At 46.7% G+C, this 27,385-nt stretch overlaps 1 protein-coding gene and 1 long non-coding RNA gene across 9 annotated transcripts; one reads left to right on the top strand and one right to left on the bottom strand.

Annotated features, from left to right (window-relative positions):
• The first annotated feature begins 95 nt into the window (after positions 1-95).
• Positions 96-17,570, top strand: CDK5RAP3 (CDK5 regulatory subunit associated protein 3). Of its 8 annotated transcripts, none has more exons than XM_083408677.1 (15): positions 877-917; positions 1,342-1,372; positions 1,588-1,633; positions 1,830-1,961; positions 2,218-2,318; positions 3,012-3,060; positions 4,370-4,548; positions 6,335-6,471; positions 7,506-7,650; positions 8,301-8,429; positions 9,848-9,929; positions 12,099-12,187; positions 13,616-13,821; positions 15,278-15,449; positions 17,277-17,570. In XM_083408677.1, the coding sequence occupies exons 1-15, from the start codon at positions 892-894 to the stop codon at positions 17,340-17,342; spliced, it is 1,590 nt and encodes a 529-aa protein (XP_083264803.1). In that variant the 5' UTR covers positions 877-891; the 3' UTR covers positions 17,343-17,570. The 8 variants fall into 8 exon arrangements, with proteins under 8 accessions (XP_083264806.1, XP_083264807.1, XP_083264809.1 ...); XM_083408676.1 differs by having other exon boundaries at positions 8,298-8,429; XM_083408680.1 differs by lacking the exons at positions 877-917; positions 1,342-1,372 and adding an exon at positions 96-230 and having other exon boundaries at positions 8,298-8,429.
• Positions 17,571-20,675: 3,105 nt separating this feature from the next.
• Positions 20,676-23,425, bottom strand: LOC310662048. Its single transcript, XR_014504226.1, has 3 exons — positions 23,190-23,425; positions 21,379-22,817; positions 20,676-21,010 (listed from the first exon to the last, which is right to left on the bottom strand). It is a non-coding gene; the product is annotated as an uncharacterized lncRNA (long non-coding RNA).
• Between the last annotated feature and the right edge of the window lie 3,960 nt (positions 23,426-27,385).

Raw genomic sequence — 27,385 nt, 5'->3', positions numbered from 1 at the left:
CCCCTTCTTCCTTATTAGTAAATTTCCGCCAGCCAATCAGAAAGACGGGTGCGTGGCCTTGTTACAGCTCCCTCATTTGGTTTCGCAAAACGGGTGGTCGTTGATTGGCTGCGGCGGGGCAGCCCTAATCCTGCGTCGGTGCCGATTGGCTGCTGGCGGCGCGGAAGGCCGGCGTTACGAAGAGGGGGGCCGGTAGCAGTTTCACGTCGGACGCAGTAGAGACCATGCAGGTGGGAAAGACCATTTCATAAATGAAGCGGGGGGGAGGGGAGGGGGAGGCGTTGCTAAGCGACCAACGGCTTCGCGTGGTTGCCAGGATCCTCCCGTGGTTCCTTCCCGGGCGAGAGTATCCCCTTGATCCTTAGAAAATTCCCTTTTCCCAGACCCAGCCACCACACCCCGGTGCTTGTCTCCAATATGAAAGGCACAATCTCTTTCCCCTGGCAGCCCTTTCTCCTCATCCCAGGCGTGCAAGGAGTCTTGGCCGCAATTTCTTAGCTTTTGGGGGGAAATAAGAGTGCCTCTGGGTGCGTGTAGACTGCCGGACTCTGCACATGTTTAGAGGCATTCTCCTTTTTAAAAACCACTCCAGAGTTGAGCTCTACCTCAAATTATGCCATTGCCACTGACTTAAAAGACCTCACTAATTTGTAAACTAAGAAAATCTTTAATAAAAATACATTTTTTAAAAAAAAGACCTCACTCATGAGGGAGACACTCCTACCACCACCCCAACAAGTTCTCAAAAGCTTTCTTCGTTTTGTTGTACTAACCCTATTTATCTTGTACGTTATTCCAATCTGCACCCCAATTTAATTACCCCCCTTACCCCAATATGATAACATTCCCTGTGCATATCGGAGAATGTGATGCTAATGACCCCATACCAAGATGAAGGTCCATGCTGCTTTGTGGAAGTGAGTTGTGGGTAACTTACACCTGCCAGGAGCTATGCCTCAACGGCTTCCACATGCCAGGAAGATTTTGGACAGCACATGGCAGGACAGAGTCTCAATATGTGTTCTCCCAGTGGACACACATGTCCCATGTGTGTTTGAGGCAGTATTTTTCTAAATGTTAAAGAGTTCTCCATGTGAACACACTATGAATGCATCAGCTGAAGTCTGAAACATCTCTGCTTGTCTGAGAGTTAGGAGAGGATCCAATTCAAGCTGCTGGTTTTGACCGGTTATGCCCTAAACTATTAGTACATGACATGCCTGGAGTTCCACATCCATTCCTGTGTTCCACTGTCGTCTCTTAGTCTACTAAAAGTAGTTAGGAATTATTGCAGTTTTCCTATGCATAACGTAGACCATTGCAACCATTGTCTTTTTAAAGTTCTTTCATAACTGGAGCCAGGGTTAAGCAGGTATATGCTTATTTTAGATCAATATAACATTTTAGTAAGTTAATATATAATTGCATACTGGTGCTTTTGGACTCTGGTTTTTATATTGTTACCTTCAACCGGGTCTCTAGATGGTGTGTGTGTTTATGTAGAAATTCAGCAAGTCAATAAAGTAGGTGACTTCATTGTCTTTAGTTTTCCTTGGGACTTCTCACTCTCTCTTTGTATTTCAACAGGACTATCAGAACTTGCCAATTGACATACAGACTAGCAAGCTGCTTGGTATGTCTCCTCCCAGTCATATCAAAAAGAAAAGAGGAGGGGAAATGGAGGGCAGCTCTATCTTAAAGTTACTGGGCGGTCACTTTTTAAAAGGGCGGATATTTATTTTAAAACCCTGCCCATTACAGTGAAGTAGATTCCTTGGGATAGGAAGTGGCCCTCTCATGTGTTTAATGCGGCTGCTTCCCTTCTGCAGATTGGCTAGTGGACAGAAGACACTGTAGCCTGAAATGGCAAGGGCAGGTCCGCACCGTCCGCGAGAAGATTGTCTTGGCCATGCAAGACATGCCTGAGAATGAAGAGATCAAGCAGCTTCTCTCTGGTTCCTGTGAGTATTTGTGATGGCTAGCCATGGGGAAAAATTCGGAACATAGGAAAAAAACATATGATCCGTAAGAGTTTCAGATAGGGATCATTCCAAGCCCTATCTGGATATGTGGTTCTTCTTCATTCAGATTTCTCAGCGCTCAGCACATCAAGTGCCTGGGATTTTCCTAGCCTTTTGGGGGGAAAGAAGATGAGACTCGCAAAAAGAGGCATAATTCATCAGAATCTCACAGTCCTCTCTCTCTTTCTGATTGCAGATATTCACTATTTTCACTGCCAGCAGATTGTGGAAATCCTTAAGCGGACAGAAGCCTCCACGAAAAACATCTTTGGCCGTTACTCTTCTCAGTGTATGAAGGTGAGTGAGCATGAAGGGAAAGAGTTACATCTCTGATTAGCCACTCTTCCGGATAACCAATTTGTTTCGTTCTTACAAGTCTGGCTGATGAAGCATTGAACAAAACAGATTGGTTATCCGGAAACTCGGTTCCGGCGATTTGGTGACAGATTGTATATATCAAACTTTTGAATTATTCTACCGCAACTGGTGAAGAAGATTTGGAGACTTTGGTTGTAATTTCTGATCGTTTATATTAGTCTATAAATAGTGTTTAGTGCCATTGTTATTGGTCATCGTGTTGTGTTATATTGTTCAACTTATCTATATTGCAACACTGGTGTCTGTTTACGGATCTCTACCATGCTGGCTGGGGCTGATGAGAGTTGACAGGTAAGGTGTGCATATAAATGCATGTATTAATGGAAGCAACACACAAAATGCATTCAATTAGGAGAAGCTGCATTGTAAAAATTTGTATATTAGATAAGACTGCTTACAAAAATGTGCATATTAGAGAAATTGACACTAAAATGCTGATGAATTTTCATGGGGACCTCTTTTGTGGGGGGTGGGAATCACAAACTGATGTGGAAATGTAGAAAACTGAATTTACGATTAAAAGAGAGAGAGAGAGAGAGAGAGTGGAGAATTAACATATTCCCTAGTTCCTACTCACCCCCCCCCCTCTCTTATTCTGTCTCATTTTCCCAGGACTGGCAAGAAATAATATCGCTGTATGAAAAGGATAACACCTACTTGGGTAAGACAACCTCCATGTGTGGTACAGACACACACACACACACACACACACCATCTGGACATAGTGTGTGTCCATAGTGTGAGAAATAGTGATAACTCATTTCTGTGAGCAGTTTGCTGTGACCAGGGTCCTTGTCAGTTCTGTACTTGAACTCTTCACACCACTAAATATCCTCAAAATAGAACTGTAGAATTGTCCTCTAATCCAACTCCCTGCAATGCAGGAATCTCAGCATGTGGTTCCCCGTCCAACTTAAAACCATATTGGACCCTGCTTAGCTTTGCAAATATGCTAGCAGTTTTATTGCTACACCACTAAGAGGGGTTACTATTTTAGTCTTCCTGCCGGGAAAGTAGCAAGTACCAGTAGCCACTTCCCCTTATAACAGGTCTGGGGAACCTGCACCTTCTAGGTGTTACTGGACTCCAACTCCCATCAGCCTCAGCCAACATGGCCAATGTTTAGCAGTGATAGGAGTTGTAGTCCAGCAACTTCTGAAAGGCTGCAGGCCTTCCTGGATCTTTGCCTTCCTGGATCAGACCAAGGATCCGTTTAGCCTAGCACTCTGCCTTCCGCAATGTCGCAGCCAGATGGCCGTAGAAAGCTCACAAGCCAAGTACAACGTGGAGAGTCATTCCTTCTTTGTCACGGCACAGAAATAAAAAAGATTCGGAAGACTTGGAAAACAGCAAACTCGGGCTCTAGTTCTTATAATGACCGGCTGGAATGGAAAGGCAGCAATATCTAGGCAACGCAATGACCACGCACATACACAATAGACAATCTTTATAGAATTCCTTCAAACCATAATAAGTACAAAATGAAATCTTTAGTCTCTTTAAATGAAGCAAGGCACCAGGCTTTGTACGATGAAAGACCTCGCTTCATTTAAGGATTGTCTGTTGCGTATGTACACGGTCATTGTGTTGCCTAGATATTGCTTATGTTCTCTTTGCAACACAGGGGTTTGGAATGGAAAGGCATTCAAGGAGAGGAGGAGCCAAAAGTTTCTGATCTCTTAGCTCAGTGGCCCTGCTTCCCTTCTCTTCCTCCTCCTGCTGCAGCCTGGTGTAATGATTGCAGTGAGATGGCATTTGATGGCAGGAGAAGCCTGACGGAGCTGACATCTCAGCAGAAACGAAAGTGGCTCTGCTTCCTCTGCTGAAGCCTGATGTACTGGATAAAGCTTGTCCGTTAGAAATGGGGTGCAGGGTTTTATAGGGTGCGAGTCAAGCCGCGGTGAGCTACCCTAAATCCGCTAAAATGTGCACGTAACACTCAACCTGCAGTGTCTTGTCTTCTTCTGCAGTAGAACTGGCCAGCCTCCTGGTGCGGAATGTCAGCTACGAGATCCCATCCCTCAAGAAGCAGATCAGCAAGTGCCAACAACTGCAGCAGGAATACAGCCGCAAGGAGGAGGAGTGCCAGCTGGCGGCTGCCGAGACGAGGGAGCGCTTCTACCACTCCTGCAAGCAGTATGGCATTACGGTACAGAGCGCGCCTCTCCCCTCAAGTCCCACCACTCTTAAGCGCTTTGGCGATTAATGGCAGAATGCCAGTCCTGGTCAGAGCCACAGAAGTGCCCCTCAAACCCTTTTTGCTGCCTGAACGATAGCATGGATGAGTACCTTGCTAAGGTGCACAGCTCAACATGTGGACATGTGGCCCCAAGCCGTTTCCTGGCTGGCAATCTGAATGGTTTGTCTTTAAACCCAGCCCTGTTTTGCAGCCAGCGCTGTCCAGGCATTCTGTCAAAATAACGCGATCTGTGCCTTGAAGCTTCAAATACTGCTTTGAAAATGAACAGTACTAAAGAAAATCAGTGCAGGTGTGATTGTTCTGCGATACTTTCCTCAATTTGCCTCATTCATTCAGACTCAGTAGTGCCTAAACTATTTTATCTGGAGATGTTAGAAGAGAAATGATGGGAAGCTGGGCTTAATCTGAACCAGGCCTTAGGCCTGAAACCCATTCTCAGCCCTAGCAGAGAATGGAAGGATATAAAGAAGGCTATGTTTCTGAGTGCCTTTTTCTCATTGCTTGGTGGCCATTGCAAGACCCTGCAGATCTAGGTTTAAGGAGAATGACTTCCAGGTTATGGAGCATTACTTCCGGGAATCTTTGAGTATTTCTACTCCTATCGAGAAGGAATAGAGGGGATTCATAGGTAATATATAGGAATATAAATTCTAGTCCTCAAACGCTGAAGCATCATGTAGACATTGCCTGTTTTCAGATATATTTTGCCAACATAACGGCTAGGAAATTGCTTTTCAACAATCCAGACCAAGCAGAATTATGCTGTGCACAGAATCTCAAAGGATTAACAGCACCGCCTTTCAATTTCTCCCAGCACTGCCATGTTCAGCTATCTAGCATATCTTTTCCTCTCTGCATTGTACTGCCTTATTGGTCTGTTGGTTGTTCACGTTATTTTGCTTCATATTATTGAGATTCTGGACTTCCAGTTCTTCTTTTTTTTTAAAAGCAAGTTTCTATACTTTTTGGATAAAAATCTGGAAATGTGCGGGCAGATTCAGAAGAAAGCTCTGAAACCTTCCGGGGGCTTGGACAGACTTTCTCTTGAGTAACAAAAAATCTTGTAGCACCATAGAGGCTAAGAAATGTATTATGGTGTAAGGTCTTGTGAACCAGAGCCCACTACATCTGATACAAGCCTCTTGGGCTTGCTGATCAGAAGGTTGGTGGTTCGAATTCCTGCAATGGAGTGAGCTCCCATTGTTCTGTCCCAGCTCCTGCCAACCTAGCAGTTCGAAAGCATCCCAGTGCAAGTAGATAAATAGGTACTGCTGTGGCAGGAAGTTAAAGGTGTTTCCATGCACTTTGGCTTCCATCATGGTGTCCTGTTGCGCCATAAACAGTTTAGTCATGCTGGCCACATAACCCGGAAAGCTGTCTGTGGACAAATGCCGGCTTCCTCGGCCTGAAGTGAGATGGGCGCCGCACCCCATAATCGCCTTTGACTGGACTTAACCATCCAGGGGTCCTTTCCCTTTTTTAAACATTTACATCTGATGAATGGAGTGTGATCCTCAGTTGTCAGTTATAGATACACATTGATTTAAAGTGGGGCAGGGAAAAGGGTGAATGTAAAGTTGGAGTTTAAGTGGCAGTGGAATGCAGAAATATAGTCTGTGTCAATTCAATTAGAGCTTAAATGTATGTAAAACAATCCTTCACAGCAGCAGTAATTTGTGAGGACACCATCATATTGAACAGTCTCTGACTGGTCTTATATCTCTGTTTTTTCCAGGGGGACGACGTACGCCAGGAGCTTCTGGCTTTGGTGAAAGACCTGCCGTCACAGCTTGATGAGACTGGGGCTGGTGCCAAGGGGCTTTTGGAAGCCATCAACCTATACCAGGCCTGTGTGCAGTTTGTGTGCGACAGGTAGGGGCTAGTAAGCTGAGAAGGTTCTAGAATTCCTTTTTTTGCTTTGCTTTGCATGCCAAAGGTCCTGTGGGTGTGATGGGTGTGCAGTCCCCAGAATCTCTGATTTAGAAGGATCTGAGAATGCAGGATTGTGAAGGAGTGCTGCCTGGACCCTTGAATTGCAGCTGCTGGTTGGAGTAGACAGCACTGGGCTCAGTGGACCAATTGGGGTGACTCACTAGGGCAACATCGAAGCATCCAGGACAATGTAACAGGCAGGGGTGGGGGAGAACTTTTCTTCTGGTTGCATTCCCTCAGAGGTCATGGGCCTCATGGCTGTGGTGGGGGGGGGGGGTTAAAGCCCAAAGTGGGCAGAGCCCAGAGCCAAAAGTGGGTGGGATCTGCAACCTTGCAGGATTCCATAGCAATTGATCTCTGCCACCATCTTCTATGCAGGGCTGCTTTCAGTTTGCAAGCATAGGCAGCCACCGATTTAGGCGTAACCAAATGACTCACGATCGTGCACATGGCACCGAACCTGGAAGTAGCCCTCAAATCCCACAAGGACATCACAGAAAGGTTGTGTGTATTTCAAACTGTGGGCAGCATTAAGATAAATTCAACAGTGTAAATAAGTTTTGATGGGTATAATAATGGAATACTGAATGGTTTCGTTTATATAGAATATGCAGGGATTTATGTTTTGCAAAATGAACTGTGGAAAGAGAGGAAGGGAAGTCATTGATATTTTAAGGTTGTTTGAATGAATATTCTAAAATGTAAAACAGAAAATTTAATAAAAATTATGGAAGAAATAATAATAAAGGCGTCACAAACAAGAGGCGGAGCAGGCTTATGAGTGCTCTGCCGATGGACGCAGGGGTCTGGGACATAACCCCCGTGCAAAACGAGGATTACCTGTATTCCCAAGAGTCAAGAGATATTCTCTAATTTGCTAACTGCAGCAAGTTGCAGTCACTATAAGGCAGTGTTGAGCCCAGGGATAGACGTCTTGACTGCCTGCATTTGCTTGCTGATCTCTTGCCTTCCAGTTCTGCAGAGCAGGTTGTCCCCTTACTGAGGCACGTGCAGGCTCTGGGCAACACCACTGTGTACGAGTGGAGGCGAGGGGTGAAGCCAACAGCAGTGGAGCGGCCAGAGGTTGCGGAAGTGAAGGAAGTCGTCGAGGAGGATGCGGTATGTTCATTTGGGGAAGGGGGTCAAAGTGGGCATGGTGGGATGTGAACAATTCGTATCCCTCTGCCAGCGGGTAAAGGTAATTAACAGAGGGCTCATCCAGCCCATTGCTTGCTTAGGACGGCAAAAATACGATGCTAGCATGCCTAGGTAGGGAGTATTCTGACTATGGAATAGTGACAGCCTATCCCCACACATTTGGGACTACGCATAAAAAGGTAAAGGGACCCCTGACCGTTAGGTCCAGTCGTGACCGACTCTGGGGTTGCGGCACTCATCTCGCTTTATTGGCCGAGGAAGCTGGCGTACAGCTTCCGGGTCATGTGGCCAGCATGACTAAGTCGCTTCTGGCGAACCAGAGCAGCACACGGAAAAGCCGTTTACCTTCCCGCCGGAGCGGTACCTATTTATCTACTTGCACTTTTATGTGCTTTCGAACTGCTAGGTTGGCAGGTGCAGGGACCGAACAACGGGAAATCACCCCGTCGCGGGGATTCGAACCGCCAACCTTCTGATCGGCAAGTCCTAGGCTCTGTGGTTTAACCCACAGCGCCACCCGCATCCCTAGGGGCTAAGCATAGGAACGCACAAATTGCTTTGTTGGATCAGGCAAAATGCTGCCTAGTCAGGATTGTGTTTTCCGTCAGCAGATTGACTGGGGCGACTTTGGAGATGGAGCAGAGTCGGCGCCTGCCCCTGAAGTGGTTGATTATGGGATCTCCGTTGGAGAAGGAAGTGAGGAGATAGACTGGGGTATTTCTCTGGAGTCAGATGCCCAAGTGAGTGTCTACTATATCTGCCTGTCTCTATATGCAGACAGCGCTTGTATGCAGTTTGATTGTACATGTACAGGGCACTGTGGAGACGAGCAGCTACAGTGCTATGATACTGTTATGTGTCACCCCAATCTCAGAGAGCCAGTGTGGTGTAGTGGTTAAGAGCGGTAGTCACGTAATCTGGGGAACCGGGTTCGCGTCTCCGCTCCTCCACATGCAGCTGCTGGGTGACCTTGGGCTAGTCACACTTCTTTGAAGTCTCTCAGCCCCACTCACCTCACAGAGTGTTTGTTGTGGGGGAAGAAGGCAAAGGAGAATGTTAGCCACTTTGAGACTCCTGAAGGGGAGTGAAAGGCAGGATATCAAATCCAAACTCTTCTTCTTCTTCTTCTTGAGCGGTGAGAGGCTTCAGGGGTGCCTGCACTTTACCCAGGGCTCAGTTTCCTTGGAATGAAGATCAGTGGAGACTGTGGTGTCGTTAGGGTATATGGTTTAATTGACACATTTCTACAACCTGAGCATAGGATGGAGGACCTCACAGGGTTAACATTCCCATAGAACTTAGATTTCGAAGGTGGGAGTCCCGAAGTCCAGCACAAAGCAGGGCATATATCCGTCTCTGCAACTTTCTAGCATCCAGCTTCGACTCATGCACAAAACAACTATTCTTCTTCTACGTAAGTGGCAACTAGGTGAGAGATGTTGGGGAAGTCTCACCCATTTGTCCTATGGCACAGAGCAATTTCTTTGGATATGCTAAATTGTGGTACTTAACTAGCCAGCCGAAGCCGTTTCCTTGACAGAGGAACTGGTTTGACAGTCTTCTTCTTATGCATTCTACCCTCACAGATACAGGGTCCCCAAAACTGGAAGGGACTCGGGGTATCATCCAGACTGACCCCTCACAACAATAGTTTATAACCATTACAGTGGAACCTCTACTTACGGACATAATCAGTTCCAGAGGTCCGTCTGTAAGTCGATCCGGGCCGCTGGTAGAGGCACTGTTGTGTGCAGGCGCATTCGGCGATGGCATGCGTTTGCACATGTGCAGACGGCGGCAGCCGCTTCTGCGCATACACCAACGGCAGAAGCCACTTCTGCATGTGCGCAAATCACAGCAAACCCGGTATTTGCTTCCGGTTTTGCCACTGTTGCAACTTGGATCGGGCCCAAGTAGAGGCAGTCGTAAGTAGTGGTTCTACTGTATAAGTCAATAACATATTTTTAAGACGTTCCTTTGCAAATGTATGGACCAGAAACTTGACACACACACAGACACAGAAAAAGAAAAAGAGAGAGAGAAAGAGTTGAGGACTGTGGCCTGCCTGTTTGACATACTGTCATATATCGTGATCACAGCTGTCCTGACTTCAGACATCCATGCAGATACTAGTCACTGAACTATTCCCCTTCTACAGGAGAGCAGCACTGCAGCCATAGACTGGGGAGATGGGAGTGATGACGCAGCTCAGATCGTGGTGTTGGAGGCTGGCAGTGAGGGTAAGCACCTCTAGCGCCCCCTTTCTGGAAGGAGGTGAATATGAACACACGCTAAAAAGGGCTGGGGTGAAATTTGTTGGGAAACAAGGCTAAAAGTCTGATTATGAGCTGTGTGAGGCAACTGGAAAAGCGGACTCCATCTTGGGACGCCTGCAGAATGTGGCGAGTACCACTTGTTGATGTGTAAAAAGAGAGTTTCTGGGGATAAGGTCTGTCTGGAAGCCACATCTCTTGGCACAGAGTCCCTGCTCTTTGACCCATTGGTTCTCTAGAAATACCCTCTAGTCCTGGCTTCCTCAACCTCGGCCCACAAGATGTTTTGAGACTACAATTTCCATCATCCCTGACCACTGGTCCTGCTAGCTAGGGATCATGGGAGTTGTAGGCCAAAAACCTCTGGAGGGCCAAGTTTGAGGAAGCCTGCTCTAGTCCATATTAAGTGTTTCTACCTCCACCTCCAAACTGCTCTCTAAATTGGAAGCAAGTGTGAGCAAGGGGGAAAACAGCAAACCATGAGGGCAGCTGTGGGAGGGGTTAAGTTTCTCTCCCTTCTGCAGTTCCTCCTTGGCAAATAAATATAACAGGTTGTTTTGTCCTGAGTCAGAGGGAGTGGGGGAAAAGGGGAACAAAGCATACACAAGAGGGCACTGTTGGATATGTGTTTTCTGCTCCTGCAGTGGGATTCTTGCACACAAGCCAGCCTGCGTTCACCCCAATATACTCTTTCCTTGTTGTATTTGTTTGATTTCTTTTTTCCCCAGTTGTCCTTTGTTGTCTTAGTAGTTCCCCTCCCTGTGCAGTCCTGACACCTACCAGTTGGTTCCAGTTATACTCTCAGGCAGGCCATTGTCCTAGCTCCAAATAGTGGACTGGATTCTGGATTCTGATTTATATTATTCTGATTCTGTTTTATATGAGGCAATTCCTCATAGCAAGGGAGGAAGAATCAGTGCAGAGGCCCCCTTGCAAGTGCATCTATTGTATAGTCTGCCTCTTGAAACGGCAGCCTGGGTTGGCTTGGGATTTGGCACTCCTGCCTGCCGTTGTATGTGGGGAAATCAAAGGCAAGATTGGCGAGTCAGTTCACCTGAGTTGGTGCAGCAATCACAAAGGACTTTGCCAGGAAGTTAATACTTTTCAAATTTGGCACTGACTTTGTCAGGATAAAGTCTGGAAGTTGAGTCTGAGTTAATGGTGCTACCCAGGACCAGGTAAAGACCGCAGCAGCTCTTTCCAGTAGGTTCTGGGTCATGCAGGGGTGGGGAACAAGGGAGATAGCTGACAAAAGTCTCCACATCCCATGCTTCCAGGCCCAGAATTTTCAGATGCACCCCTGACTTGTGGAACATGGGTGTGAGGATGGTTCATGGCAGTTGTCGCAAGTAAGAACTGAAAGCAACTCGCTGGTGTGCTGCCTCGCCCTGATATGTGGAGAAATCCTTGCTGCTGTATAAAATGCTCCCCCCTTGTTACTTAAGAATTGGACCCTTAGGAGAGCATCTTCTCTATGACAACCTGGGATTGCCTGTTATAAAAGAACTAACAAAATCAAAGTTCTGCATTTTAAACCTAGTTCTTGTGCCAAGGAAAGCTAGATTCTGTAACCTATACAAATGGTGCAGAATTAAGCATATTTGCATGTATTATTTGCTTAATCTTGCATCATTTCCTCTTGGTTTTCCCCCCTAGCTGTTGAGAGTGGAAAGAACTCTGTGGTCTACTGAAGTCTAGCTCAACTCACTGGTCTTGTGGTTTCTGAGATATACCAAGCATTTTGCAAAATTTCCAGTTGGGTTTTGTAGCTATAAGGGCTGGCTGGCTGGTTGTGTTTTTGTTTTGAGATGAAGGCTGCAATTCTCAGGATGGAGGATTCTGCGTCCAGCACCAAGTCCCCTCCTTGTGCAGCATTTCCCATTTGCAAATCCTGCTGACGGTGTGGAACAGTATTAAATTGTAACATCATCTGATTTTTAGCCTTGTTTCCCAACAAGTTTGGCCCCGACTTTCAGAACGGGGTCTTTCCATTCTATTTCTATAGGGTGGGAGTAGAAAAGGAAAGGAGAAGCGGAATTGTTACTTCAGAACTTGATATTCATATGTAAATGAAGTCTATGAAATTTATTTATAAATGAAATCTACTTTTCTTCCCCCTCTGTTCTCTGCATCCAGCCCCAGAGGGAATTGCACGAGGACCTGATGCTCTCACCATCCTGGAGACCCCAGAGACCAGGAATCAGTTCATTGATGAGCTCATGGAGGTAGCAAGAGCTTATGCAGTGCTAAGTTCAAACCAGGGAGACTCTGTCACCTTAGATGTTGTTTGACTCCAACTTCCAGAGGTGCTGAACCCCAGTGCTGAGCCAAAGGCCTGTCAGCTGGGAGATGCTCCCTAAGCTGGGATGCCAAGAGACAGATGCTTCTGAAGATTTGGCCCTCTTTACACCAGGGACCTTGCTGTCTCCGGCACAGGCAATGCATGGCAGGACTGGCTGAGAGAGGATGCAGAGCTAGGTTGCAGGCCATGGGACTCCCCCTTTAAGGCTCTCCATTCCGCAGGAAAGATGAAAAGCTTAGGAAGGATAGTTTGGCCAAGTACGTAATTCGCCTGTGTGGAGTTATCCATGGTCCTGAAATTTAAGCCTGTCTCTATCTGCCAAGTGACTCTCAGGCATCAGTTGTGCCCCATGTTCAGGGCAGGACAGCTGCATCCAATCTCATGTGATTTTGAATACAGTCATACTTTGGAAGCCGAATGCCTTGCAAGTCAAAACGTTTTGGCTCCCGAGCGCCACAAACCCAGAAGTGAGTGTTTCGGTTTGTGAATGTTCTTTGGAAGCCGAACATCCGACCACAGCTTCCGCGGCTTACGATTGTGTGCAGGAAGCTCCTGCAGCCAAGCGGAAGCCACACCTTAGTTATCGAACATTTTGGAAGTCGGACAGACTTCCTGGAAGGATTCTATTTGGCTTCCAAGGTACGGCTGTGCATCTCAGTCCTCTGGCACATCACTTCTAAGACTTGTCTGGCATGGTGGGAGCAGGGTAGAGATAACAAGACCCAAGAAACACAAGTGGTTAATTTCTAAAATGAGATGTCATGGAGCTCAAGCTTGGGTGGTGCCATCTGAGCTGGAAACTGGGAAATGAATGGGAGCTAGCTGGCCTTCAAAGACAAAGGTAGTTTTCTGCACATAGGATCGTAGAATTTTAGATATGGAAGAGACCCCAAGGGTCATCTAGTCCAACCCCCTGCAATACAGGAGCCTCAATTAAAGCATCCATGACAGGAAGCCATCCAATCTCTGCTTAAAAATCTTCAATGAGGAGGAGTCCACCACCTTCTGAGGGAGTTTGTTCCACTGTCCAACAGCTCTTATTTCCTGATGTTTCTTCCTGATGTTTAGTCGGAATCTCCTTTCTTGTAACTTGAATCCATTGGTCATGTAGATGTACAAAGGTGTTCTTCTTTATTGCTATACATATTCCAGAATCGAGCCTTGGCTCTGTAAAGAGCCTTGATACCTAGTAGGATTTGGTTCAGATAAATCCCTGAGAACTGTCGGCCGTTGTGACCCCCACTGCCTTCGTCTTTGTTTTGAAATTGAAGGCTTTTTGACAGGCAAGTGTTTGTGCCCTGCTTTCTCACTGCCCTATGTCTCCTCCTGTCCCTCCCTCACCCACCAAAAGCTGGAGATATTCCTTTCCCAGCGCATTGCTGAGACAAGCGAAGAGGCGGACATCCTAGCTGTGAGCCAGTTCCAACTAGCGCCGGCCATTCTGCAAGACCAGACCAAAGAGAAATTGGAGGCCATGGTTGCAGTCATCCACAATCTTCTTGGCCGCTTGACCAGCTTGAGAATGCAGCATCTTTTCATGATCCTTGCCTCCCCGAGGTTGGTGAACGTCTCCTTCCTACATAACTCCTCCCCTTGGGTCAGACCCTCCCTTTCGTAGCACACACAAGGAACCCTTTCTTACCCTTGACGGCCTGTAAAGCAGACAGATTTCTTTTTGTCTCCGGTCCTGACCGTAACTGTGCCAGTTATTTGTATAACGTCATTCTTGTTTATAAGACCCAATAAATAAAAAATTAAAAAAGGGAAAACCAGTTCAGGGCCCAAGATTAATCCCCTTTGGGTTGAAATGGAGGAGTGACAAGGAAAAGATAGGTTGGAAGACATGGAACGGGGATTTCAGTGGTATGGGGCTTGCCTTAGAGAAAGCACAATTTTGTAGTACGGTTGAAAGTTGGAATTGGACATTGTTGGGAAAAACCATTCAGGGTTTTATTACTGGAGTTTCTGTGACCTGCATGGTCTCGTGGGTCTTTTTTAAAGTCTTTTTTAAAGTCCTTCATGGGGAAGGTTTCATTGTACATTTTTGGTGGGAGAGGGGAGGTTTCATTGTTTTGATTTGGTGCATCTAAAATGCATAACAGCCTGTCTTGATCCACTCCTATCTCTGTGCATTTGCTGTGTGCCGCATCTTAAACAACAGAAGACGCTATATTTGTTTGAGAATCTTTGCACTGCGGCACACCCTCTTCCCTTTGAATCGGCTTCTTATACTTCTGCTCATCTGCTAAAGCACAGTCTGGAGGCAGTACTTTGCCGAGACTCCTTTTTTAAAGAGGAAAACATGCTAGAAGGGAAATAAGTTCCATTCGGTCAAGTGGGGCTCAGTGTTCATGTAAACGTACTTGCTTGGTGTTGGAGGTTGAGCCAGATGTTCTTTTCAGTCCGATGCCAATCCTGTGATACCAGAATCTCTGAGTAGGATCAACATGTGCAACATGTACAACATGTCCTAATTGCTAAAAACTGGAAAAAAAGAAACTGTGCCAACAAAAAGGGAATGGCAAGACAAACTGTTAGAGTATATTGAACTGGCTAGATTAACAGAGGCAATTAGAGATCACACTGGACAAGAGTTTCAAAAAGCATGGGGGAAATGCAGAGAATACTTCACAAAACAGTGCCCAAAAAATACATACCTGGACTTGTTTCGATTAATGTCTGCAGGAGACTTTGTGGCTACTTAAGTTATAATTAGAAAAATCTTAATAATGATGCATAAAGGAAACAGTTTATAAGAAGTAAAAAAGGAGGCCAGATACATGATAAAGGAAGTCTTTGATTTGGTTGTTTGTAGTGTTGTATGTTATGCTCACTGCATGTTATGTTCACGTTTAATGAGGGTGGATTTCTATATTGGGGGGGTGGGAGGGTTTATGTTTTGTTGTAAATAAAATTCCAATTAAAAACAAAACAAAAACATGTGCAGTGCTTGAGGACTGCGGTGGACAAGAGTTTGCTTGAAGGCTTTTCATGGGATTCTCTTGGGCTTCAGATATGTGGACCGCGTGACCGAGCTCCTCCGCCAGAAGTTGAAGCAGGCAGACCTCCTCCTCCTGAAGAAGGATTTGATGGTTCAGAAGCGGCAGGAGGCACTGGAAGAGCAGGCCAGCCTGGAGCCAAAACTTGACATTCTTGTGGAGAAAACCAGAGAGTTGCAGAAGCTGGTGAGTGCAATGGAGGACACAAAGAGCGGCGGGGGGGCGGGGCAGTTCCCACCTCCAAGTCCAGCTGCGCTAAGTCCCGTAGGCCACTTCCATTTCAGAGGCACCAGAACACAGGGTGCCTGCTGACCGAGTGCGACCCAATGCTGTTGTAAATTGCCTTGGATCAAACCCACAGTGGGTTGCATGTGGAGGGTGGGGTAAATATGAGCAAATATCACCCAGAGTTTGCAGGGAAGAACTGCAGGTAGGATTTTGCATGGCCTGGGAATTGGGCTTAAGTGGTCTACAAGGCTCTTCTCCATCCATGCCATTCTCCATGTATGTAAGCCGCAGGGTTCGTTTCTTTTTCTTAGGAAAACGTGGTTTCAGTTTGAATCAAAAGACGGGGGGTGGAGGGAGCAAGGCTTCTGCTGGTTTTTAAATATATAGATATATATATATATAAGTATTATTATTTTATTGAAGTTCACAAAAAATCTGCAATAACCAATAGGTTTACAATGCTGTAAGAAAATAACCAACTTAAACAAAGTACACTAAACGGATATCAACATACAACTGTACATTTCCATTGTATTTACTATACTGTTAGATCTGAGAAAAAATACAAATTTCTCCATAAATTTATTTGGCTGATTTGCTCATATTCTCCTATAATGGGTTGGTATTATCATCATCATCATCATCATCATCATTACTACCACTACTATTATATTTAAATTTGTATACTGCCCTATACTCGCAGGTCTCAGGGTGGTTCATTTGCACCAAAGTCTAAATCTTTTCATGCTCCCCCCCCCCCCGCTCCCAGTTCTTGGCTACTATTATTTTTGCTGCACAAATCAGACTGGTTACCGCCTCTTGATCACTGTCTGTGATAACATCTTTTAAGCTCTCATGCTGTTTTTTAAATCTGAAAATGTATTTATTTATTTATTTTGCACAAATTATCCCTTTGGGACACAGCTATAGTACAACCAAAGCTGGGAGCCACGTTCAGCTGAAGGACAACCCACTTAACGGCTCGCTTTTAAAGACTTGCGGTTCCTGAACATTCACCAGGCAACAAGCATGTGGTCTAATGTGGGAAATGGACCACTATAGATGTAAATCAGTAACTCCCAGCCTGGGTACCTGCGTACCCTCTATAGATCAAAGCAGGAAGGGTTGGTGGGTTTGAAGATCTGTGCAAACTACAAGTTCAGTTTTCTCAGGTGTGAAGGTGCCCAAGGAACAGCTTCCACGTTCCCTCTATGGCTGTGTGCAACTGCAGTACTGGCATGGAATTACAGCATTCAATGCTCAGTTCTTAAAAATCTCTCTCACTCTTTCTTTTTTGATAAAAAAATAAAACGAGTTTCTAGAACTTGTGGCTACGCTATAAACTTGAAACTAATAAGGGTGATATCTGGGGTTATCCCAGAAGCTGAGGAGAAGTAGTAGTTTGGATTTGATATCCCACTTTATCACTACCCTGAGGAGTCTCAAAGCGGCTAACATTTTCCTTTCCCTTCCTCCCCCACAACAAACACTCTGTGAGGTGAGTGGGGCTGAGAGACTTCAGAGAAGTGTGACTAGCCCAAGGTCACCCAGCAGCTGCATGTGGAGGAGCAGGGAAGCGAACCCAGTTCACCAGATTACGAGTCTACTGCTCTTAACTACTACACCACACTGATTCCCACCCCCACCTCCCACCACCAGCAATTTATTAATATTTTCCAATAATATTAATTAAGGACAGTCACACAAAAGCTGTGTTTCCTTTTGGTATAATTTTCTGCAGTTTGGCTTCGGGGGGCCACTGACAATGGGTATTCTGTCTTTCAGATTGAAGCAGACATCTCTAAACGGTACAACGAGCGACCTGTGAACCTGATGGGTGCCTTCGTCTGACTCCTTCTCCCCACACGCAAAATACACCTTGGACGTCCCTTGTGTGGTTGCAGCAGATGGCGTCAACCACACGCCCACAACCAAAGGGAAGGGAGGCCAATTGGTCTTCAGATTCCGGGAGCAAGGGGCGGCTGGTTGGGACGGCTTCCTGGACTTGTCCCGCATAGAGCTTTTCATGCTTATTAGCAGATCCCTGATGGATAAATAAAGCTGCTGTCTCCGTTCCAATTCCGGTGGTAATTCCGGTGGCCAAGGAAGGTACAAGATTCCCCAGAGACACACCCCATCTTAAACCTTTCCGTACACCCCAAGGAAACCAACTGCACCCACTAATCTGGTAACAGTAACCCCGGGCATGGCACTGCGGTCGTGGATCTTTGCTTGGCCTTGGGATAGACACCTCAGCTGTAGGAGAAATCTCAACACTGGCAAGTTGCACACACTGTCCCTCAAACAGCACTGCTGGGATGCAAGCCCCTTTCACAGGATTCATCAAACTGTAGAGGGACTATGAGTGTCATCTATTCCAAATTCCTGCAATGCAGGAATCTTTCGCTCGAACCCAGAACCCTGAGATTAAGAATCTCATGATCTACTGACAAAAGCTGAGGAACCTTTTTTTCCCAGTTTGAGGGCCTCATTCCCTTCTGGGCAACGTTCCAGGGGCCACGTGACAGTGGTGAGGCAGTGCATCAGCAAGAGTAGGTGGAGCAGGGGATGTAAGTTTTGTGGGAATGTTCAGGGTGGCAGGAGAGGATATATGGTTTATTAATATCCTTCCTAACTTGCGCTAGCAAGTTCCTTTACTTACCAGAGTTTACATTCTCCTTCTCACGCACAGCAGATAACTGGTTGCAGGCTCGTGTGAGCCTCTCACTATTATACAATTTAGTCTGTCCCAAACTGAATTGTATGTTCCTGGTAAGTTCCCTTGAATCCCCCTTAAAAAGAATAAAGGCTCCACAAAATTACTTAAAGATGATCAAAGAAGTTTACTCACATCAGTTCACAGTTGGATTCCTGAAGGCAGACTTAGTTACAGATATGTACATGTAGATCTACCCCATATGGGGGAATTAATCCCAGTGCTCCTGCTAGCTGAGAGCTAGCAGAGCAGTCCTAGCTAAAACCTGGTCAAACGAAGAAGGAAGTGAAAAAAAGAGAGGTGTGCTGCGTGACTCGTTCTTTTGTTACCGGGACAGTTAAGGTCGTGCCCACCTTCTATCACATGCAAAAGGAAGGATGATCCAGCCAGGAGGAATAGGAAGTTTCGACTGGCCGGACCAAACATTTTCCCGCATGTCTTCTCTAGCAGTACAAGGAATGTTGTACTTGACTGCCTCTCACGGATCACATCCCACAAGTTTTACCTGCACATGGCAGGCCAGTTCCCCACTTACACAGGTCTCTCTACCCTCCAGCCAGCAAAGCAAGAGGCACGATCAAAATTAGAGGGTGGATTCTAGCCTGGCAAAAACACTCAAGGAGTATTCAGAGTAGGTCCAGTAGGGGGTGTGGCCTGGGGTGAGTCCTGAGGGCCAGCCAGAGAGGCTTGGAGGGCTGTGTTTCCCCCCAGGGTCTGCTTTATTAGGATACTACTCTTCAAACTTTCTTTGGAGAAGAAACCTACTGCTATGATTCAGACCTATTTGTCTCCAGACAGACACTGATTTCACTTTGTATTGTAGCTCCAACCTCGGCTGCAAGAAAGTTGTTCCCTCTTATCTGCCACTCAGCTGGCTCTGCCCCTTAGATCACTCTGTGGGGCTGCTGAGTTTGTTGCATTGGCACACATTTACAAAGTTTGCATGCCTAAACATGTAATGTGTGAATGGCTGCTGTATGTGATGGCCTGGGACTCGGGCTCGGATACTGAACCTGAGGGATCCCAGCTTGCACAGGATTCCCTGCCTCCAGAACCAGCTGAGCCGGGGCTGGGACATGAGCCTGAAGAGTCCTCACCTGTGCTGGATCCTCAGCTGCAGGCATCAGCTGAGCCTGCTCTGGCTCCTGAGGTGATGGAGGCCCCATTGCCTGCAGGTGCTCCACTCTCAGCCCCGTCAGAGGAAGCTGAGGTTGCCTCTGGGTCTGGTAACCCTCCAGCCTCTCCTGAGCTACAGAGACTCAGGGCAGAGAGGCGGAGGGAATTAAGTTCCTGCAGGAGGAGTGCTCACCTCCAGGTCAGGAGAGGCAAGTCACCTGAGAATCGGGGCCACCCTATGCTTCGGGGCAGATAAAAGCCGGCCAGCCCCAGTCCCAAGTTGCGGGAGCAACATTTTTGGTTGCTAGTTCCTGTCTGAACCCTGTCCTGCTTTCCTGCCTGAGCTTCTGACCCACCCTGGCTCCCTGCTTGCCTGCCTGTTCCTGACTTCACCCGACTTCCTGCCCTGCACCCAGCTTCAGCCACTACGGACTGCCTCCACATTGCATCTTTGACCACGGACTGGACTTGGACCTCGCCTCTCGGGTAACCCATGGGACCAGCATACTGTATGTTTTTGGAAGTCAGAGCCTGCCCACAACCTTGGGGCAAGAGGTTTGTGCTGAGATGCCTCCTGTCCTTGCATGCTTCCCTGACGTATCCTCCAGACAGGGAGTAGGACAAATACTTGTCTTGTAAGCATCCCTTTTCCATTTGGTTCCACCAGCAACCCAGCTTTGAACAACCAGAGCATAGTAACACATATTATATGTAATATAAACCAGTCCCTCCCACTTACCCACCCACCCACAGCTGGCATCCAGGAAGTGGCTGGATCAAGTAAGGTAAGGATGAAAGACGAGGTGGGCAGTTGTGCCAATGGATAGTTTCTTGTCTGGCCTTGGATCTGCCCCCATTGTCTTTTAGCCTGGCAGAGGATACCACCCCTTCTATCCCTCTTATTTGGGGGAGGCAAAGAGTGGGTGATCGGTTTGGGATTGGGGGGGGGGGAGGTGATTCGATTTTAATTTCATAGGAGAGCAGTTGATTCATTGCTCTTTGTCGGTGGTGTTGACTCTCGTAATGACTTTCCATCAAAATGAAAAGTGGAATGACAGCGTTCATTATTCCTGCTGCTTGTTATCTCAGCGGCGGGGGGAGGGCCGCCCCCTCCCCCCCACGCCGCCTTTCAGCCATCCTGGACAGTGAGTGATGGGCCCTATTAATCACCGACCCCGCGGACTCTGGCGGACACACGCTACCCGGCAGAGAAGGGGAGAGAGATAAGGCACCAACAGGCGCTCCAATCAATTAACGTCAAGCGGGACTCTCCTGCCCCTCCTTCCTCCCCTGCTTTCACCCTCTTGTGGCTACAGAGGTGGACATCTCTGGGGTGGGTGGGTGTGGAGAGAGAAAGAGCAAATGGGGGCTCTTCTCCCATGGACCATTAGTTGGAATCTTCACAATGTCTGGCTTCTTCCATCCAAACCCAACTGCCCTCTGGGCTGGGAGAGATTTTGAGCCAAAGCTTATGATGGGATTCTCTTACTCTCTTTTGACACCCCCTCTCTCTAAATCCATGGAGCACTTGCTGACATATCCCATCCCTTAATGATTCATGGTTCACCTCCTGGTGAGTTTATTTATTGCCTTGGTTCTTTTCATATTCCCACCCATGCCCCATAATCTCTTTGGGATTCTGCCCACCCTCCACATAATCCTGTGGATTTTATTTGGTGACTATGACCTCAGCGGGTGGCGCTGTGGGTTAAAGCCTCAGTGCCTAGGGCTTGCCGATCGAAAGGTTGGCGGTTCGAATCCCCGCGGCGGGGTGCGCTCCCGCTGTTCGGTCCCAGCGCCTGCCAACCTAGCAGTTTGAAAGCACCCCTGGGTGCAAGTAGATAAATAGGGACCGCTTACTAGCGGGAAGGTAAACGGCGTTTCCGTGTGCGGCTCTGGCTTGCCAGAACAGCGATGTCACGCTGGCCACGTGACCCGGAAGTGTCTTCGGACAGCGCTGGCCCTTGGCCTCTTTGAGTGAGATGGGTGCACAACCCTAGAGTCTGTCAAGACTGGCCCGTATGGGCAGGGGTACCTTTACCTTTACCTTATGACCTCTTAAGAGATTCTCCAGCTCCACCGTCATAGAATAACAGTTCTTGGGGTTGTCTGAGGAAGAGGGCATGGCTCTGAAAGCAAATTATGGTACAGATTTGAGGTTAGAGCCTATGCGAGATTCACAGTTTTGGAAAAGGAAAAACAACAACCAGGAGCAAGCAGGATTTTCTGGCCCATGTGTGCAGGGCTAGGTGCGGATCCAGTTTCCCCAACAACAAGAAGCTGCCTAGCTACTCTCTATGTATACCCTTTGAGTGTAACTGAATGCCTCTATAACTCCATTTATTTATTATGACAGTCAAATGAGAAATGATCTATAACAGAGGGAAAGTGAAGGGAAAGTATTAAGTAACAATGTGATAAATGAGTGCAGGAGAAGCAGATGCATATAATGATTATTATTACGTAGGGTCTGCAACAAAATGTTGCAGGGTGGAGTCCTCCTATTCAGGAAACTCCATATCTCCTCCCATTCAGTTTTCTGTTTTGCTCCCAATAATCAGCATTCTGCACCCACTGAGCATGCTCCATCCTGTTTAAGTGTTCCGCTTCCCTGCCCCTTAGGTTCCCCCACCCGCAAAACTTGTTAGTACTTTTGCAAAACTTGGGATATCTTCAGACCTGCTGCTGCCTCCCTCTGGAGTGTGGATGGTGCTGTTTTGGCTGCATATGGACTGGTGCATAGTTGAGTTCACTGATTAGTATATATGACAACAATAAATGCTTAACACTTGTGTTAAGTTGTGGGTGAACATATCAGATGACACAGCGATTCTTCAAACAGCTCTTGTTTATTCACAGACCCAGAACAGAACTGAACTGAAAGGTTCAGCCAGCCTGCTTATATAGAGCTCCACTACAACGTAACAGTAACAATTTTCTGTAACTATCCAATCACTGAACGTCACTTTCAATTCCTTATTTGCATATGTGGACCTGAGTGAAAACTATCTACACTATCCCCCTGCTGGCCCAGGGTGAGAACTTCAGTACATAACAACTTGCATGGTGTTTTTAGAGTGTACATAGCGCTTCACGTACATTGTCTTGGAATTCTTACAATAGGCAAGTAACCATTATCATCTCTTACAGCGGCATCTTTCTGCAGAGGGGGTGGAGCAATTAAGGTGGCAAGACCCACAGAAACTGATGGATTCCTAAGGGTCAAGTTTCCTGCCCGTATAGCAGGAGTTCCTGTTGAAGCCCCTGTTCCCTTTATGGCATTCAGAAACTGCTTCCCAGGTTGTAAACAGAATTGCTCCTAAGTGTCCTCTCCAACTGAATAGAGCCCGTGAGGGTTACTGCTATACCCAGAAAGTGGAGGTGATTAAGTGGCTAAAATTTTAGTAGAGGAAGTCTTGAACCAGATATAGTCACCGTAAAGTACCTAACAGTTTTCTGAGTTCTGCACAAAGATTAAGGAAGCAACACAGCCTCTGCCTGCACAGTACACACAGTAAAAGGTAAAGGTACCCCTGCCCATACGGGCCAGTCTTGACAGACTCTAGGGTTGTGCGCCCATCTCACTCAAGAGGCCGGGGGCCAGCGCTGTCCGGAGACACTTCCGGGTCACGTGGCCAGCGTGACATTGCTGCTCTGGCGAGCCAGAGCCGCACACGGAAACGCCGTTTACCTTCCCGCTAGTAAGCGGTCCCTATTTATCTACTTGCACCCGGGAGTGCTTTTGAACTGCTAGGTTGGCAGGCGCTGGGGCCGAACAACGGGAGCGCACCCCGCCGCGGGGATTCGAACCGCCGACCTTTCGATCGGCAAGCCCTAGGCGCTGAGGCTTTTACCCACAGCGCCACCCGCGTCCCTAGTACACACAGACATACATTCAAAAGTGGCTTACAAATGCATACAATTTTGTGGGAAGAAGAAATGAATGATGCGCTGAGCCTTTTGTGTAAAAAGAAATATGGTTTAACAGAAAGTGGAGGAGATAGATACTAACATGGACTGAGTGCCATAAAAAGTCATTTTCTGTTGTATCCTACAGACGGAGAATCAGAAGTTTTTTTATTCTTCTTTATCTTTATATCTTTGTTCTCTCCCCTTTCTCCCTTTTTCGTTCTTTCTTTCCTTGTTATCTCTTTCTTGCCTTTTCTATTCTATTTGTTCTAGAGATTACATTATTGTATTGTGAAAACTTTAATAAAAATCAATTTGAAAAACAAACAAGCAAAGATCTGATAGGTATATTGAGGCATGTATGGCAGACTCTTCTGAATTGTGGAGTACAGAAGGACTCATGGTGATGACAGTTAAAATGTCAGTCTCTGGGAGCAGCTCATTCAATTATCTACAGAACCTTCTTGTCCCGAGCTATTTTGGGTGGTCATTCGATAAACGTCCTCAGGTGGCTCTCAATTGTGATACCACAAAACTCTAAAGCCTACTGTGACCTAACCTATTTACAAAGTGTATATTTTAGTCACTATTCTAAGCCAACCCTCAAAAGTGTGGCATCACATTTCAGATGCTATTTATTTGATTGTCTTCATATAGAGTTACCAGTGAACATGATGTTTGACAGTGTTTCATAAGGTGGGAAAGACAGGCTGCTGTTCCCTAGGAGCTGAAAGTCTCAGTGTAATGAGTGGGAGCTGCTACAGAGAAATGGAATCAAACATCCCCTTCTGTGTCACAAATTATCACAAATTCGCTACTTAGGGAAGCTTTTAATGTTTAACAGACTAATGTATTTTAATATTTTGTTGGAAGCTGCCCAGAGTGGCTGGGGAAACCCCGCCAGATGGAGATGGGGTATAAATAATAATAATAATAATAATCATAATAATAAGTTGTTGTTCTCCCTCCCATTGGTTGGGTTTCACACGCATTGTGGATGACACCATAACAGAACTTCTGATCCACTGGCTCAAATTACACCTGCATAACGCCAGACACCCCAAACTAGCATACATTTTTCCTGACTCCACTGTTTTTACATTGTGGTTTGTTTGTGTTTCTTCTCCCTGATTTATTTTGCCACCATCTTGTTTGTAGCTGGAGATGGTCTTTGGGACTGCTGGGAGTTAGCCTGCAAAGTGACTTGTGACTACTGTAAGTAAATAAATAAAGGCAAGACCGTCCTTTTTGAAAGATTCTTCAATTTAGGATTTGGAGAACCTCCCTTTGAAGGCAGCTTCACAAAGAAGCCGCTGGGCATGCCTGTGTATATACTGTACTGCTGTCAATTGCACTTGGTCTAACCGCTGCATTGCTTAGAGGAAAAAAATAGGGAATGAGTGGAAGTTGTGGTGCCTTCTGAGAATCCAAGCAACCCCGCACTGCATTCTCACATCTATATGTTCAGCAGTGGCGTAGCGTGGGTTGTCAGCACCCGGGGCAAGGCAAGTAATTTGCGCCCCCTAACCCGTGGATTTGCGCCCCCTAACCCTAACCCCCAGATGTTGCGCCCGGTGCGGCTGGCCCCCCCTGCACCCCCCATGCTACGCCACTGATGTTCAGCAAATGGGGGATATTTATTTATTTGGTGTATTTCTAAACTGTTTATTGTTTCACAACAAAGGTATAAAAGGGTTAAAACATAAATATAATGAGGACTTTAAAAAAATATATCGGGGAACAGAAAGCAACACTATGAATGATTGGAATCACACCTGCTTGAACAAAGAAGTATTGAGCAAGTGTCAGGAACCTAGTACTGTATTAATTGTCAGAGCACCTCTGATGTCAAAAGGGGAAGTGTTCCAGAGGGCTAATGCTGCAACACTAAAAGCCCGGCTCTTAATGACCATGGAGTTTCATGGAGGAGCATGTAGTATCGCTAGGAGGGACTCCTGACTATCACAGAGATGGGGCAGCTACGTAAGGAGTTACGTGATCCCTCACACAACCCGGTCCCAATATGTTTAGGACTGTATATGCTCACAGTAAACTTGACCTGGTAGCATTCTGGCAACCAGTGCTGTTCCTTCAGCATAGAAGTGACACATGCTGTTGGTAAGCTACATCGTTCAGCAGCTTAGCCACTGTGCCCTACATTCTATTAATAATTACACTCTTTTTCTTGAACTAATTAATCTAGAGTAATTAGTACCCCTGGTCTAGTACTCAGAATCACTAATATGAATTAGAACCCCCAGTCTGCTTATAAACATGCACCCAGTGAGTAGACATCTGCCATACAACTTTTATTTAACTCCTCGACTTTTAGTACAATCGAATGGTTTGCGTACATTAAAAGGAGACACTCATTTGTATTAACTAATCTTCCCTATGTGCCTTGGGACAGCCTTCTGCTAGGACTCAAAGATACCCCAAACCCATCAATCTGGTCTAACAGCACTACCTAAAGCCTTATATTTTCGCAGAACAAAAAAAGCTGGTCTTTGATTTACTGTCCAATTTCTGAGTCTTCAGATTTATACATATTTTGTTGAAAGGGCTATTTTGCAGGTTAGCCACTACAGATAAAACATTTGATGTCACATCACACAAAACTTGGAGAACCAAAAGGTGGCAGTTTTAGGGTGGAGAGCTTAACTCACACAGGCACAGAGATCTTAATCATGACTTGAGTCTAGAGACTTCAGGATAAGGTTTAAATTTAGTTCCTATCCCTATTTTCTGTGGGTCTCATAAGGCAAGTTATGGTATGCTCACACTCCATAGTTCTGGGAAGTTAGGATCTTTAAATCTTTAGGGTAGAGTGTATGAACGTATCAGTAATTATTTGTTGCCCAGCACACATATAATTGCTCTGTAACTTAAGCAGCAGATACACTCTTTACTTTTTCCTTGGAATAAACCAATCTTCCTCTTCCTCTTTGTGTGACTCTTTATTTGCATAAGAGTCAAAATACACACACAGTGCTCGTGACTGTGATATTTCGGCTGGTCCCAATAAAAGGGGACTACCACACACAGGGGGACACAGGTGGCACTGTAGGTTAAACCACAGAGCCTAGAATTTACCGATCAGAAGGTCAGCAGTCGAATCCCCGCGACGGAGTGAGCTCCCGTTGCTCGATCCCTGCTCCTGCCAACCTAGCAGTTTGAAAGCACGTCAAAGTGCAAGTAGATAAACAGGTACCGCTCCAGCGGGAAGGTAAACGGCGTTTCCGTGCACTGCTCTGGTTCGCCAGAAGCGGCTTAGTCATGCTGGCCACATGACCCGGAAGCTGTACGCTGGGTCCCTCGGCCAATTAAGCGAGATGAGCGCCACAACCCCAGAGTCGGTCACAACTGGACCTAATGGTCAGGGGTCCCTTTACCTTTTACCACACACAGGAGCGGAGGAAGTGGGGTGCGGTGGGGGCAGCCTGCCCTGGGTGTCACCACTGAGGGGGGTGACAAAATGCCAAGCAACACTCACCATGGGGCCTGCAGCGCACCCGAGCCACATGTCTCTCCTGCGAGTGAAGTGGTGGCTTGGGCGCCCGCAGGCTCCACACTGCCCCAAATGGTCTGTCCAACACCTCCCCCTCAGCTGTAGGGTGGCTGAGTGGGAGGAGGCAGGACGCTCCTTAGAGACCCCACGGAGCGTCCTGCCCTGGCTTGCCCCGTCCTGCAGGCCGCTGGCCCCGCCCCTGGGCACAAGGCACACGCGCCAACCCAGACCCCCAATCAGCTTGCTCCACCACTGAACACAGTAACATTGGAACATTTTTTAAATATCTATTCAATACCTTTTAAGTAGATACTCCAAAACATGGCATGTAAAGCTGGGGAACCTCAGCATAATGTGTGAAATGGTCCTGACCTGCAACTCAGACCATAACCTATGTCATGTTTAACAATATATCAAGTCTTCCATGTCTGCAATCACCTCCTCCCAATACTGGGTCCACCGCTGAATCCTGGAGCTCCCTGGCCCTGCTGCTGCTCCACCTCCTCATTGCCTGTTCACCTTTCCTCCCTGAGCATGTGGGCAGTGACAAGCGCAAGGAGGTACATCTCCTCCTCTGCTTGCCCCATTCTCCCTCTTACTGTTTGGGTGGTTTAGTCCCAAAGGGAGAGGGCAAACAAATGGGAG

This window comes from Podarcis tiliguerta (assembly GCF_965153285.1).
Source record: "Podarcis tiliguerta genome assembly, chromosome: 13".
In the NCBI taxonomy this organism is placed as follows: domain Eukaryota; kingdom Metazoa; phylum Chordata; class Lepidosauria; order Squamata; family Lacertidae; genus Podarcis; species Podarcis tiliguerta.
Note: the sequence above shows the minus strand (reverse complement) of the source record. Positions and strands in the feature narration are given on the sequence as shown.

Bases quoted from the DNA above. Each gene is read 5' to 3' on its own strand.
- CDK5RAP3 (XM_083408676.1), top strand. From the start codon at position 892: ATGAAGGTCCATGCTGCTTTGTGGAA. The intron at 1,962-2,217 runs GTGAGTATTTGT...TTCTGATTGCAG, and splicing joins GCAGCTTCTCTCTGGTTCCT to ATATTCACTATTTTCACTGC. The intron at 9,930-12,098 runs GTAAGCACCTCT...CTCTGCATCCAG, and splicing joins GTTGGAGGCTGGCAGTGAGG to CCCCAGAGGGAATTGCACGA.